The sequence below is a fragment of the Chlorocebus sabaeus genome, chromosome 11 (genome assembly GCF_047675955.1).
Source record: "Chlorocebus sabaeus isolate Y175 chromosome 11, mChlSab1.0.hap1, whole genome shotgun sequence".
NCBI classification, from domain to species: domain Eukaryota; kingdom Metazoa; phylum Chordata; class Mammalia; order Primates; family Cercopithecidae; genus Chlorocebus; species Chlorocebus sabaeus.
In genome coordinates, this window is record NC_132914.1 from 2,272,380 (window position 1) to 2,287,853 (window position 15,474).

General features: G+C 39.5%; 1 protein-coding gene across 6 annotated transcripts in view; it reads right to left on the reverse strand.

Moving 5' to 3' along the window:
* DCP1B (decapping mRNA 1B) overlaps positions 1–14,900 on the reverse strand; it is a 65,617-nt gene extending 50,717 nt beyond the window's left edge. Inside the window, exons 1-3 of one of the 6 annotated variants that reach the window (XM_007967177.3) lie at positions 14,659–14,899; positions 8,350–8,390; positions 3,695–3,822 (exon numbers count right to left, since the gene is read on the reverse strand). In XM_007967177.3, coding sequence (XP_007965368.1) covers positions 3,695–3,822; positions 8,350–8,390; positions 14,659–14,808 — 319 coding nt within the window. In that variant the 5' untranslated portion in view covers positions 14,809–14,899. Of the gene's footprint in view, positions 1–3,694; positions 3,823–8,349; positions 8,391–14,350; positions 14,499–14,546; positions 14,630–14,658 lie in introns of those variants that run through there. The other 5 variants (XM_007967176.3, XM_007967178.3, XM_007967179.3 and 2 more) reach the window with 5 other exon arrangements.
* Positions 14,901–15,474: the final 574 nt, after the last annotated feature.

A 15,474-nucleotide genomic window follows, 5' to 3' on the forward strand; every position in this document is an offset into this window, starting at 1 on the left:
ACTAAAAACTAGCCAGGCATGGTGCCGCACGCCTATAATCCCAGCTCCTCAGAGGCTGAGGCAGGATAATTGCTTGAACTTGGGAGGTGGAGGCTGCAATAAGCTAAGATTGTGCCACTGCACTCTAGCCTGGACAAAGAGAGCAAGACCCCGTCTCAATTGAAAAAGCAAGAAAAGAAAGGAATCCCCCTGTCATTGCTGTCTATAACCTAAGTATTATATTTGGGAAAAGATATTTCCATACGCTAGTATCTTATTTAGTTGTGAAATGAAAAACACAGTAAATGATTACTATAGGGGAATATTACAAAAGAAGTGGTCTAATTCAACTTTTTGTTAAATTAGTTTTTAATTTGGTAAAAACGAATCTTTCTAATAACTGATATATGCTTGAATTTCAAGGCTAAAAAAACTTGCTTTTTAAACCTTGGAGTGTACTGTAAAATAACTAAGTGCTTGTAAATGATAAACTTTGCTCAAACGCATTATTTACTGCTAATACTTCACTGTTTGGCCCTTGGGTCTTGAAGTTAAGGTTTCTTGGTTTAATTGGTGTTGCCATCTCAAAATAATCATGGACTACAGTGCATTACTTAATCCCTTTAACCTCAGTATTCTCATTTATAAAACAGGAGTAATAGTATTTCCAAGAAAAAGTTACGGGATAACCCCTATAAAGCCTGAACATAGTGTTTGGCAGACAGTAAATGCCCAGTAAATGTTTGCTGAATAAATGAATGAATGAAATGTTTGCCCTAACTTTAACAGCTATCTTATTTACTTTTAAAGTTCATACAGGTCAAACCCCATTTTAACAATGTTTAAACCCTTTAAACGATGTATAAACCCTTTTCTGTAATAAAGTAATCTATTTTGTGTTTGAATGAAGTTACTTTATTTATCAAGCATCTTTTTTTGACTGATTAAATGAAGGGAGTTTGGGATTTTCATTTCTTTATTTTACTCTTCTACATTCATCCAGTTCAAGAAAGGGATTTTTTTTCTCTCCTAACGAATCTAAAAAACCTCACCACAAACCTCTATCAGTTCTACCTTTGTCTACTTGAAATGCCCAAATATGGCCTATGATATACATAAGCCAATGTGCAATGCCAAGACCATACAGAGAGATTCCTGACTACACAGACTATCTTGAGGAAACAGTCTTAAAAAAAATCCTGAGTGAAGCTGAGTTCCTTGCCCAAAGAAAGGCCGACCAATCTACATGCCACCAAAGAATATGTAAACCATACATAATTATGATATAACATATTTGAATTGTATTAAAATGTTTAAGAGGTATCTGAGACTCTGACAGCACCTGTGGTAAACCCTTCTGTGTACCTTTGATGAGCAGGATTGAAAAGGCTTTTGCAAACAACATAAAACCAATGACTCTGGCTGCAAAGGCAATCAGTATCAGATGTAAAGGAGAAAAAAAAAAAAGGCAAAATGAATCCAGAAAAGTAAATAGATCCATTCCCTTTCACTCTTTGTTGTTCAACTGATTCTATTTCTTTTGTATGGGAATTCATTAGAAACATTTTAATATGCATCCCAAATTTGCATCCATGTTTAATAGTAGAGCAGTACAGGTAGTGGTGTGGAAACAGCAATTGAAGTGAAATCAGAATCTGTGGGTTTTTACACAGTCTGCCACCTCACTGAGTCTCAGTTTTCTCATCTGCAAAATGGCAGTGAAAATGTCTACTCTACAAAATTGTGATTATTAAATACGGTAAAATAAATGAAAATCATTATAAAATGTGGAAACATAAATGAAAATATGAAAAACAAATTAATAGAACGGTGCCATTCAATAGAAATATGAGGTGAACCACGAACGTGAGCCACATCTATTATTTTAAATTTAAAAATTCAAAGAAGCAGGTGAAATTAATTTTAATAATATATTTTATTTTGGCCAATTTATCCAAGATATTGTCATTTCAACATGTTAATATAAAATAATTAATAATTGGGGTTTTTGACTTTTTTTTTTGGTACTGTCTGAAAATTGGTGCCTATTTGACACTCACAGTACAGCTCGGTTCAGACTAGCCACATTTCAGGTGCTAAACGGCCACAGCAGCTAGTGACTATTAGAGTGGTCTGCATATGTTTAGAACCAAGGTATATGTTTATTAGATCTAAATAATATTTCCTATCAGATAAACCCTGTGGGACTTAAGAAGGGTATTTTTAAAATTGATGCATTAAAGAGAGTTTGCACTTTTATATTTTTGATATAGTAGTTAATACATGATACATAATAAGAATTTAAAATATTACCTATAACTGACCAGACCATGTATTTATCCAAAATAAAAGCAACCAAAAATGATGATTATAGGTAACTTTGTAGTTATTTTATTAGGACTTAAATTATATATTAATTTGACATAAAATCTAATAATCTTAAAAAAACCTGATATAACTATAAGCGCACAAAACAATTCGAACTATAAACAATTCAAACTGGCATTTCTGTAGACAAGGAAAGGGTCTTGGAGTTGGAAATCCAAATCTTTGGTAATCAACTACAATTGATAAAGTGTACCTTTTGGCAAAGAAACATGAGGAGAAAACACAATATTTTTCTATATTGCAAAACTTCATTTCACAGGACCTGCCATTAGTAAGTCATATTACAGTTTCAATAGCTTTATTTTTTTCCTCTCATAAAAAATTTATTCTCTAAATAACAGGATGACCACCTATTGTGACAATTATATATAGCATCATTTTAATGCATCTTAATGATGCATTGGGGTTAAAATGTCAAATATTATTTACATTATACTCACTATTAAAATTACACTGAATAGTATATGGTAGGCAAATTCTTGTATCTTGAGTTCAAAGAGTAGGATGAAAAATATAAAGCAAACATTTCTTCACTGCAAGGTCTTTATGACAGCTGTCCACAAAGCGTAAGGTGCGTGTGTGTGCACACATGTGCACACATACATATTTATATATTATGTTCTTGTTTTCTGTGTGTGGAGATGTCCCTGCAACTGGCATATTTTCAGCAATCGTCCTCTGGGCTGACCAGCAGTGCAACACAAGTGGTCAGAAAACGATATGAGAGTAAAATGTAGTATTAGAAAGGCGATGGCTACTTCATTTCAAATCTGACAAGGACTATTTAGTTACCTACTATGACTTCCACATTACAAAGGGTTATTAAATTCTTAATGACGGAAAGAAACTTTTTGGACTTTGATTTTTTATTTACTTGTATTCAGAAGATGGCACTCCTACAACACAGGCCCTCAAACACTTTGTCAGCACACTGGGCCAAAAGTGATACATCCAGAAAAAGTGTCACAGCAGACTCGTTAGTTCTTCGTTCAGGGCGCCACCTATGTGTCTCTCTGGAGTCTCCTCCCTAAGAACTTGCCTCACCCAGCCCTGCTCAGGCTTAAGATCAGCAATGGGTTCACACTACAAATCCATAAAGCTTCAAAAGACATATATCATCATATTTATATTCACTTAAACTCTTCCGAGGACGCATCTATTCCATCAGTTAGGCATGCATTTCCTAAACATTAACATTTGTTAAAATGCTGACCACCCCCCATAGCCACTGATACCAAATGCAAACACAATAGCATACACTGTACAATTTTAAACACTTGGCCAAACTTCAGATGTAAAACTACCCAATGCAGTAAGAAAGACTCACATCTGGCATTTCTGTAGAGAAGGAAAGGGTCCTGGAGCTGGAAATCCAAGTCTTTAGTAATAGGTTCTGTCCTATTTTCCATGCTCAGCCTATTCATAATGGTGAATCCGTGCTTTGGAGAAGCAGACCTAAAAATCACAAGGGGTCAGGGGGAGATCAATAGACAAATTGCTTAGTATGCTATATTTTCAGTATAAGTACATTCTGATGTGTCTCTCAACTTTTGTTTGTATATGCAGCTTTATACAAGCAGCCTGTACACATACTTCCACCACTGGCATCATTAGGGACTGATTCCCATGTAATGCAGCAGCACTGTCATGATGACTCATTCGGTAAAATTGAGTCACACTTCATTTGTGGGGGGGGGGTGGGTGTGTGTGTGTGTGTGTATACAGTTGTTGTTTGTTTATTTCTTTACCTACGTTGTAAATTCCTTTAAGGCAGAGTAACTACTTTTTAAAATATTACTGACTTTTAAAGAATACTTTTTAAAAGTTAATTAAAGATATTTTTAAACAATCTTGGTAGTTAATATTAGAGTGTACATCACAATTATATGAAGAAAATTTTCATAGAAAATGTTAAGTGTTAGTCTGAAACTGAAGGCTGCAAAATCTCTTAACGATATGAATCAACTCTGAACAATGAGTTTATGAGGACACAGCCTGAACTAGAAGTTTACATAACAGTGCAAAGGGCAGATACTTTGTTTTCTTCAATGCAAAGCAAACAGCTTCACAGACAAACCACTATAGAAGTTTTTCTCTATAAAAATGTGACATTTAGTGACGTTTTATTTTCATTTCACTCAATAAACCTTGAATGCCTACTCTGCCAGGCAGAAAGAATCCAAATCATACTGAGTATAAACTCTAACAACTACATGTGCATTTGTCTACCCTTGGGTGACAGCCATATAGTAATTCAACTGTTCAACTTCCGGTGACAAACTAAACACCACATATTTACACACTGAAGCTGAAGCAAGCAGAATTCATTTATTTACTTTAAATGAGGGTGCTAGGGCTGTTATTGACAAACCCACAGAAATGTTATGAGCAACAGGAAGACAAGTTGTTTATGTCTTAGTTTTATTTTGCCTCTATTTGATACTGATCAAGGAACACAGCTACACAACCACTGCCAGGATTTTCTCCTGAAACCTCCAATTTTAAAACTGATGGGAGGCAATCCTTGCCTAGCTTATTTTACAAAGGGGGTAAAGTGGTGGTAAGCATACAATCAATACCAGAAATAATCATGATCATCACTTCAACTTAAACTCAGAGAAGAATGAAAATGTACTCCCAAAGAGCTCTGTTAGGGGGTCTTCTGGACGTGTCAAGTTCAGAAACCACCAGTGGGTGTCTCTATGAACTCTCTATTACAGAAAGGAAGGCATGGGAGGAAATAAATGATTTTTTAAATGGGATTAAGTGTTTTCATACAAGAATCAGAATTTGATTCTTCACGTATTTCATTATCACAACTGGATCTCACCTCTTTAATAGCACGGCTACTATACCATCTCATAATTTAGAAAATAGGCCCAGGGGATAAATGTGCCAGCTGCTCTAAAGTAACTTCCGTAAGAGAAGTCAAAATACATCACTGCCAGCTCCATTCCCTGTAACACGCCTCCCGCCCCCCAACCACCATGAGTTTTACATGCTTTTTGTAATTCTCTACTGAAGAAAGGCCTCAACATACTAGGATCTGGGAGGTTTTTGTTTTGCAGGGGATAAGGAAGGCATCCTATTCTTGAGGAGTTAGATTTGGAGAAGAGACTAAAAAAAAGCAAAGGATTATTTTCTCAATTTAATGTTTTGTTTAATTGAGAGTTCCATTAGAAACTTGGAGTATAGTAAGAAATCCTTGAAAATACAAACCTACATTTGGTTTGGATGTACAAAAGAAAATATTTCTATGATTTGTTCCTCTTCCATAGTTAGAAAAAAACCCTACTAAAAATTCCCAAAATCAATCATTAATACATACGAATACATCTTTTCTGTCACTTCTCCAAAGAGTAGTAACGCCTGTTGTGAGACATGAGTGAGAATGGACCCTGTGCGCACGGCACGTAGTACAGTTCAACCCTATGGCTTTTGTTGTAAACTTCAGAATCCTCAAGAGCGCTCATACTCTATTGACTAAACCTGCCTGGGGGCATGCTCCGGCGCTCTGGATGTTCAGGAGCATAATGTGGACGAATACGCCAATGGTTCTTGGGTACCTCACTGCTTTTCTGAGACTGTGAAGAACCTCACCTCCTTGTCACCGAGTGTGCTGGCCTTGCCTCCCATTCCTTCCTTCCCCCTCCCATTGTTGCCTCCACTGGAACAGACCTTCCTCCCCTGCAGCTGAGCTCCCTCCTGCCCAGCACACACAGACCTCCATCATGCCCACACTTTGCACCCAGTGGGCCTCTCTGTGCTGTTCTAGTCCTGCTTTTACCTTTCTAGCTGACTCCTCTGTATCCTTGCTGGCCCTCAAACCTAACCATAAACCCTCATCGGTTCCACTTTACACTCACTCCTTCAGGGAACAGCTTTCTTTCATGGCTTCAACTACCAAATTACTTCAGACAACTCCAAACCATCTCCAGCCTTGCCCTTACTCTGAGGGGCTGGACACCTCCACCCGAATGTCCTGCTACCAGTCCAGATCATTACTTCAAAGTAAAATGAGGGCTGATCCTCAAACCATATTCTTGACCTCCTGTCTTTCTATTCCACCAATGCTTCTGTCATTCTCAATCTTCCATGTTCAAAATATTGTCATTTTTAAAATTTCACCATTGCAATGCCCTTTCCATTTCAATTTCTATTATTCTAATCCCAACTCTCATCATTTCATATCTACTCCACTGCAATAATCTTCTCACTGTCCTGACTCCAATTTCTTCCAGAACCAGTGCATCCCCATGAAGTTAACACACTGACTTTCCCCACACATTTTCTCTATTACGCTCCTGTTCATAAGCCTTCAATAACTTCCTACTGCTAAGAAAATAAATCTCAAAAGCCAGAGTCTGCTATTCCAAGTCAGCAAATCTCTTTACACTTGCTAACTACCACAAACCAGTATAAGCCCTCTGCACCACATCTCCCTCACTGGCCCTTTTACACACCAGGTTCTATGCCTCTGCTTTTGCCATTCTTCCTGCTGAGACTGCCTTCCCTCTCCTCTATGCAAGCTAAGTTCTACCATATTCCTGAGGCCCAATTCAAGACCCATCACTCTATAAAGCAGGGGTATCCAATGTTTTGGCCTCCCTGGGACACCCTGGAAGGGGAAGAATTGTCTTGGGCCACACATAAAATACACTAACAATAGCTGATGAGCTTAAAAAAAAAATCTTCTAATGTTTTAAAAAAGTTTACAAATTTCTGTCAGGCTACATTCAAAGCCATCCCCGGCCACATTTGTCCAGCGGGCCACGGGTTGGACAAGCTTGCTATAAAGCCTTCCACGATCACAGCAGTCCATTCATTGCTCAGAATCTATCCACTGGCACTTAGGGTACTCTATCCTGTATTGTGGCTTACCATAAACATGAATATATGTAGAAAGAAAATACACTTGTGTGTGTGTGTTTCCTGTCTCCCCAGTGAAACTGATACCCCTAGAAAGGTTTATATTAGGCCTTTTAATTTCATCTTTGTACCCCCAATGAAGGTGATGACCTTTTGCTATGACATTTTATGTGAATGTTTATGTGAATGAAAAGTTATTTGTTGAGCCAATATACATAATGTATGTCTCTATATGCATTTGTAATTTGATATTAATAATATAACAAGAAATGACTAAAAACATGAGCTTATTAAATCTATCCTGAAACATATTCTGTTAACTAGACAATGGAGGACTGAAAGACATCTTTAATTCTGGATCACGCTTTTTTAAAGAGTCGGTGGTGGGAGAAAAATGATCAACGGCCAGGCGTGGTGGCTCACGCCTGTAATCCCAGCACTTTGGGAGGCCGAGGCGGGTGGATCACAAGGTCAGGAGTTTGAGACCAGCCTGACCAACATGGTGAAACCTCCGTCTCTACTAAAAATACAAAAAAAATTAGCCAGGCATAGTGGCGTGCACCTGTAATCCCAGCTACTCAGGAGGCTGAGGCTGGAGAATCACTTGAACCCAGGAGGCAGAGGTTGCAGTGAGCTGATAGCTGTGATCGTGCCACTGCACTCCAGCCTTGGCAACTGAGCGAGACTCCATCTCAAAAAACAAAATAAATAAAAATGATCAATGAAACCCTTTTTCAAATGTTAACTGAACAATCTAGTATTTCTCATAGTGTTCTTCTAGCTCCTGGCCAATGCATTATATTCAAGAACTCTGTGCCATTCATTTGAATCAAAGAATATTTAATCTATTTTAAACAGTGCTCAGTCAATGATTTAAGTTCATCTATATTGAAGTTTAAATTATATTCTGAAATTAGTATTCATCACAACATACCCGGTGACATTGTTCAGTATTTATTCCCTTCTTCATGTCAACTAATAACTTCAAAACTGAGATTTAATTCTTTTACTTCTTTTTGAAATAAAACTGCATGCACTTGAAGAGTGACACAATTGAGCTAAAATATTATTATGAAGATTGTTAGTTTCTTTATAAAAGTGAAACACTCTTACCTTGTATAAACAAATAAGGTTCCTTCCACATCAGTTTTCTCCTAAACAATAAAAACAAAACACACAAGACATGTATGTTCTCCTCATTCACAAAGGTATAAAACAACTTCTCATGGAATAGGAATTATATCCAACTTCAAGCAGGTGAAACTGCAATGGGCCAAATACACCCAACATGAGGAGTGATTCTCAGGAAAAGGAGAAAGCAAGCTCTAGGCCATCCGTGTTGCCTCTGCAGACTAGGCAGCAGGAAGCAGGCTTTCTTCTGTCATTTATAAAATAAACCATCATTCTCTCTCTTTACCAAACACAGGGAGAGCAACATACCTCTAGCTGAAACAACGAGAAAATAAGTGTGCTATGTGGATTTAATTAGAAAGAAGAGCGCTGCCTTTTTCTCCAGCCACCACACTGGGTATGGAGCAAGCTGCAGACATCACTGGTGTCTGCATTTCACTATTCTTCATTTTGTTTTCCTGGTTCATTTTCTCTTGCCATATCCAGTCACTTAGGAGGGCAGATGATCTGTCAATAACTCTACTGTGGCTGCTAGATAGAGAGGGCAATGATGGCCACAGAGTTCTCAGATGAATCAGTCACCTACTTAGTGTAGTCTATTTACAGTCAAGGTCTGCCCCGAGATCCCTGAAGTAAAGTTACACAAGTACTACCAAGTTAGGACTCAAGAAATTTGCCTGAGAAAATCTGGGAGAGGTGGTAAAGTTAAAATGATGCTTCAACTAGTTCATTTGACATTTCTTTTCCATTTCTCCGAAGGCAGGAAGTCGGGCCATTATGATAATATTCATCCATATAACGTATACTAACAAACATACATGTAACTATCCAGGTGTTTGATTAACCAGTAACCAGGCCTATTGTAATTCAGAATTTAAAATGTACTTCTGCAATTTACATGGTTTAATTTCAGCATTCTATTTAAACCCCTGATATTTTATTATTAATATTCATGACCATAATCATTCAAAATTTAAGTACTCTATAATTTTGGTGAAAAATATGCCCTTTTAAAAAAAAGTGTAATGTCAAAACAGCAATTTTTAAAAGGCACACAAGGCACGATCCTTTCACATGCTCAAGCAATTTCAGCCAATTTCTCATTCACTTTAGTTCAGTGGGCCCCAAAGTGTTATCCCCAGATCAGCGGCATCAGCATCACCTGGAACTTACTAGCACTGCAAGTGCTTGGGCTCCTGCCCAAACCTACGGAATCAGCAACGCTGGGGATGGTGCTCAGCAATCTGGTTTTCATTCAACTGTCCCGGTGATTCTGATGTATGCTAGTCTGAGAGCCACCCACTGCCTCAGCTCAACAACATACTCTCTGCCCATGAAATTATATTACAAGTCCTGAAAACAAAATCCATTTTGGCACAAATCGTATCAAGTTATTATCAAGAATAAAGGGCTATAAAAAAATCATTACTTAGTAACAAAATTTTTAATCTCAAGATGTTTATTATTATGGAATATGAAATTATAAATAAAGAATTTAGACTAGGTGCAGCGGCTCATGTCTGTAATCCCAGCACTCAGGGAGGCCGAGACAGAAGATCACTTGTGGCCAGGAGTTCGGTCTGAGACCAGCCTGGGCAACACAGTGAGACCCTGTCTCTACAAAACAAAGTTTTTCATTAGCCAGGTGTGATGACACACGCCTGTAGTCTCAGCTACTCAGGAGGCTGAGGAGGGAGGATGGCTTCAGCCCAGGAGTTTGAGGCTACAGTGAGCTATGATTGTGCCAGTGCATTCCAGCCTGGCAACAGAGGGAGACCCTGTCTCTTATAAATAAATAAATAAATAAATAACAAAACAGCTTTAGCCAGTTTTTCCCTAACATATAAGCATAGGTAAGAAAGTCAGGGAGTTCATCCTTAAACTAGACCCACTATAAAGTTTGTATAAATCACCACAACATACTGTGCAACATTTCCTTATTTCTGAAATGCGGCTCATTTGCCCCCGTACTTTGAAAAATATCCAAGTCAAAATGAAAAAACATATATACAGAAACATTACTTCTCTTTCTTTGAGAACAAACGTGGCTAATTCCTATCTGTTGACAAATGTATATCCTGAGTGTACTTTAAGCACTAAGAATTACTTAACCCCAAACCACCAAAGTATTAATCAGGAAAATGGCCCCTACAGTACAGTAAATGCTACCTGAACAAATTTTTGGCTGTCCCTAAAGTTTAAAGGATTCAGTCAGCATGTATTCACAAGTCCACAAAGCATTTAAAAATAAATTTGTAAAAACTAAGTATTTGGTATTACCCATTATATTGTTAGGAAACTGAGCCAAGATACAGGGGATAGAACTAGGACTTTGCAGAACCTCTATGTACCGTCAGGATCACGCCCCACAAGATCAAAACACTCTCCTGGTATTCCAGTATTTGACCTTGGACTGTTTCATCTTAGAGATCTGAATCAGGACATCTATATACATCAGCACACATAAAACTAAATAGCTTCTGACTTGTTTCCTTTCTTCCTTGATGTAACAGAAATTCTCTTAATTAAAAAAAAAAAAACAAACCTTTAATGCCACATTTTAGTTTTTAAAATTCCAAGGTCAGAAATGTAAAAGGCATGCTTCTCCTAAAATTAATCTCTAACTTATAACGAGCAATTGTGAAAACTAAGATTTTTATTTGGCATTACACACAAAGAACATGAATTTGTTCATAGGAAGGAGTTGTGCTTCAGCAATCACAACCTGGGACCTACAGAGGGGTTCCTGCCAGATCATGCTGTATGGTATGTCTCAGTTTCTCCGCTGAAAAGAGATAACCAGGCCGGGCGCGGTGGCTCACACCTGTCATCCCAGCACTTTGGGAGTCCGAGGCAGGCGGATCACCTGAGGTCAGGAGTTCGAGACCAGCCTGGCCAACAAGGAGAAACCCCGTCTCTACTAAAAATACAAAAATTAGCTGGGCGTGATGGCAGGAGCCTGTAATCCCGCATACTAGGGAGGCTGAGGCAGGAGAACAGCTTGAACCGGGGAGGCAGAGGTTGCAGGGAGCCCAGGTTGCGCCATTGCACTCCAGCCTGGGGGACAAGAACGAGACTTCGTCTCAAAAAAAAAAGAAAAAAAAGAGATAACAAGCTTACAATACTCAGATCTTTTGATGAAAAAACGTCAGGTGCTCTATGATACCTGGATAAAAGAGACTTTGAAAATGTACATTTCTGTTCTATTATAGCTGCCCAAATTCATGCATTTTCCTGGCCCCTCCACAGTTATCCAAGGGCAACCAGATTTTTTTTTTCTTTCTGAGCAAAGTCCAGGGTTAGGGATGTGGAGAATAGTTAAAACAAGATTAGATATTCCTTAGATCCTTTAAGGAGAACTTTTATGTTAAAGTATTAGTTACTAGTCCTGGGGTATTTTAGCTTAAATTTTAAAAGTACAATTTGACGATTTAATATTATATTCTATTACAAAATCTAACAAGTGCCAAAGAAATGAGCAATTCAGAATTCAAAATACTAAAAAACCCAAAATGGAATATAAAATAGTGCTGTTTTGCAAATTTTGGGGACTGTACACTGACACAAAATAGCTCAGCACAATCTCTATTTTAACTTGATTATTCTCAATTAAAATAATCAAAACGTAGGCCTCAACTTATCCTCCCAAATCTCTCTTAATCATGCATGTAGCATCGGCGTCACCTATGAAGCTTTCAACAATCTCAAATGCCTGGGTCTCATTATCCAGAGGTTTTAGTTGGGCATTTTTCACTTTTAAAAAACTCTGAGTTAATTGGCTACACCAAAAACTTAGAAAACCACTAGCTCGGAACACAACCTCAGTCACTGTAGGGCAGTTTACAGGCTCAGCTCACCTGGCCTCTACTCTGCAGATGTCCTAACACTCTTCCCTTCAGTGCGACAACCAAAAACGTCTCCAGACGCTGCCAAATGTCACCTGGGGGCAAAATCAACGCCAGTTGGGAGCCACTGGTCTAAGGACTGACAGCTGGAAAATACCAGGGCTATGGTCTTCAACTGACACACAGGTATTAATATTTTGGAGGGGGGGCATCTTTCCTGGCAACAGGGAGTAGATCTAACTCTAAAATTCCTATTCCAGTCATGACATAATCTTTCTTAATTCTTCTTTAAAGTAGTTCATTTTCTATACACCTTTCCTTCCTAATTTCTCCTCCTCTGAAAGGCTGAAGTCATTCTTCATCCATTCTCAGGGCAATAAGAATTCCCCTCTTTAACATCCCCCCCGCCTTCTTGTAAATACTTTCTCCTCTCTTCTCAAGAATGTTCTCATATTCTTATTAGGTTTACATGCAAACGGCTCCCATCCAGAGTGACAGCACATGGAGACAGTGGTCACAATTTGTTTGCCTCCAGCAACTGCTCTGCAGCTGAACTATGTCTCTCTTTTTGTTTTTCTGGCTACCACAGCCTTGAAGGTTAGAACTTTGAAAGAATGACCTTTTCCTGAGTGAATTATGCCCTGTCTGAAGGCAACATGTCCAGCAAGCAGGAAAGCATAACTCCTGTAAATAATGCATTGTGACACATCTGCTTTTTGATGAGGCTTTAGGTATCTAATAAACATCTGTAACTATCTTAAAAGGTATCTATCACATAGATAACGGTCAAAAGCCTATAGGAAATAACTTTTATTATTTAAGAGAAATGCTCTACTTTCTTTATATTAATAGTTTCTCAGGATTCTCCAGACTCGAATCCCAGTGTCAAGTCAACTTACAGAACTATACATCCCTGGTCCTCATCTCTCTACTATGGAATTAACTTTTACAGGATTATAACATTATACCTTTGGCGTTTTTCTACAGAGCAGCAAAATAGCCTTACGTAGAATATCTTCATATATACTTTTAATTACCATGGAGGAAACTGTCTACTATGTTGCTCAATGTTCTTTATGTAAAGACCTAGGTGACAAATTCTCCTGGAAACTAGGGGGAAATAACCTTTCTCCCGATTAAGTGGTAGGCTGTCTATTACAGAAGAACGAATATTAAAGAGCTCTTCCTGTTCTCCTTTTGAGTTTGGCTACGAGGACCGCAGACCTAAATTCTTTGCCCCATTCCTGTAAATTTCCTCTGTTAAGAACTTTGGGCAAAACTGTTCGTCTATCCCATTGTTGCTTGTCTTTTTATTTTTATGTTAACGATTTTCAGGTGAGTTTTTACTACAGACTGCTGAACTACACTGGAGATAAGCAGGCTTATGAATATGGGTGTTAAAAAAAAAAACAGAGTTGTTCAACATGGATGTTTTCCTTGCTTAAGTTCTGATGTTTATACAACCGACTTGAAGAACACAAAAAGTTTATCTGAAATCCATTCATCAAGGCTAAGTTCTCCATACTGTTTTGTAACTTATTTTAAAATGATGGATATCATATATGTGATATATAATGGGCAATATATAATGGATGATGAATATTATTTGGACAAAAATCATTATGAGGAAAGAAATAAAATTACATCTCTCTACATTCGAGTGGGTGGGTTACAAAATTACAAGCAGCAATTCCTGCAACAGGATTCCAGTGTTCTAGGCTTCTACCCCATTCTAACTGTGAGGACGATGAAATTTCATTCCATTACCATTTATTGGGACTCTGCTTTGAGAAGAGCACTAAAATAATCTGGCTCCCAAATGGCCTCCAATATCAAACTTGGTGGACTGTCGTATAATCATCTTCCCGAGAGCATCAGCCTCCTTCTAAGTGTTGGACCCTGCCCCATTTTGTCTCTTATTTGACGAGTTGGCTCTTTTCTTGGCGTTTCCCTAGTTTATAACTTGCAGATTTCTCCCTTTCTATCAAGTTTTGAATTCTCTTTGTCCCATCTAAGACTGACATTCCAAAATCAGAACTCTGCACTTTTATTCGTCTGCTGTCCTTGCCTCCCCCATAGCCACAGATTCACTGTAACAGAACTCTGCTTTACTGTCTCGAGCACATCCGTCTTCCGACCTTAAGGCATCAGGTCCCTCCTTTCCTTCGGCTCTCAGGGTGCGGTACCCGATCGGTCTGGTCTCCCAGCGTTGGGTACGTTAGAGATTTAAGTCTTTTCCCCAACTCCAGGTAGCTCCACAGATCCGCCTCCCTTCCCCCAAACCCCCGGGAGCGCATCTCCACAACTTCGGCCTCAGGCCCCAGATCCACCCACCTCAAGGGCGTCAACGTCTCCTCCCCCTCACCGGGTCCTCAAGTCCTGAGTCTGGCGCCCCCCGCCTCCACCCCAACCCTGGTCTGCACTGCTCCGCCGCGTCCGCACGCACCCACTCGTTGGCCCGATGGCCGAAGGTGTACAGAGCCACCTGGCTGGCCACGTCCACGATGCGGTTGATATAGGGGTCGTGGCGCTGCAGGGCCGCTAGGCTGATGTCGCGCCCCTTCCCCACCGGGCCGCCTGCCGCCACGGCTGCCATCTTCCCTCCCTCCCCGACATAGGCACGGGGCTCTTGGAAGCCACTCTCAATAGATCGCAGAACGAGCGAGCTGCCTCGCTACCAAGAACCCACGGCGACCACAAGGCCCGGGAGGCCTTCCGGCTCCGGTCACCCACACCCTCCCGCCCGCCGACTGACGCAAGGCCTCACTAATCGATGGCTGCGCTCCGCCCACTGAGGATCGTTGCCACTGGCAACGACAAGCCCAGGCCTGCCCTCTGCATCCGGTTTCTTTCTCCAAGAGCTGTTTTTCTTCACGCTCCAGCCTTTGAGCTGTGTGCGCGGTAGGACTTCCTTCTTGGATGTGTTCGACGCCTTGGCATATCTTTTCTTTGGCGCTTCAGTGATCAGACCTATCACAATAAATAAGCCTCGAGCATCAAGAACTCTGAAGAAAGAGAGAACTGAGTTGATTTCTGAATGCGCTAACACCCAGTGGTTCTCAAAGTGTGGTGTGGTCCTGGAACCCCTTGGGAGTTTCTGAGACCCTTTCAGGGGATCTGCAAGGTTAAAAAAAAAAAAAAAAGTTTGATGACAATACTAAGACTTACTTATTTGACTTGTTCACTGTGGTGACGTTTTGCAGACAATGGTGGTTAAAAGTGCTGGTGGCTTAACCCAATCAAGGCAGGGACACCAAACTGT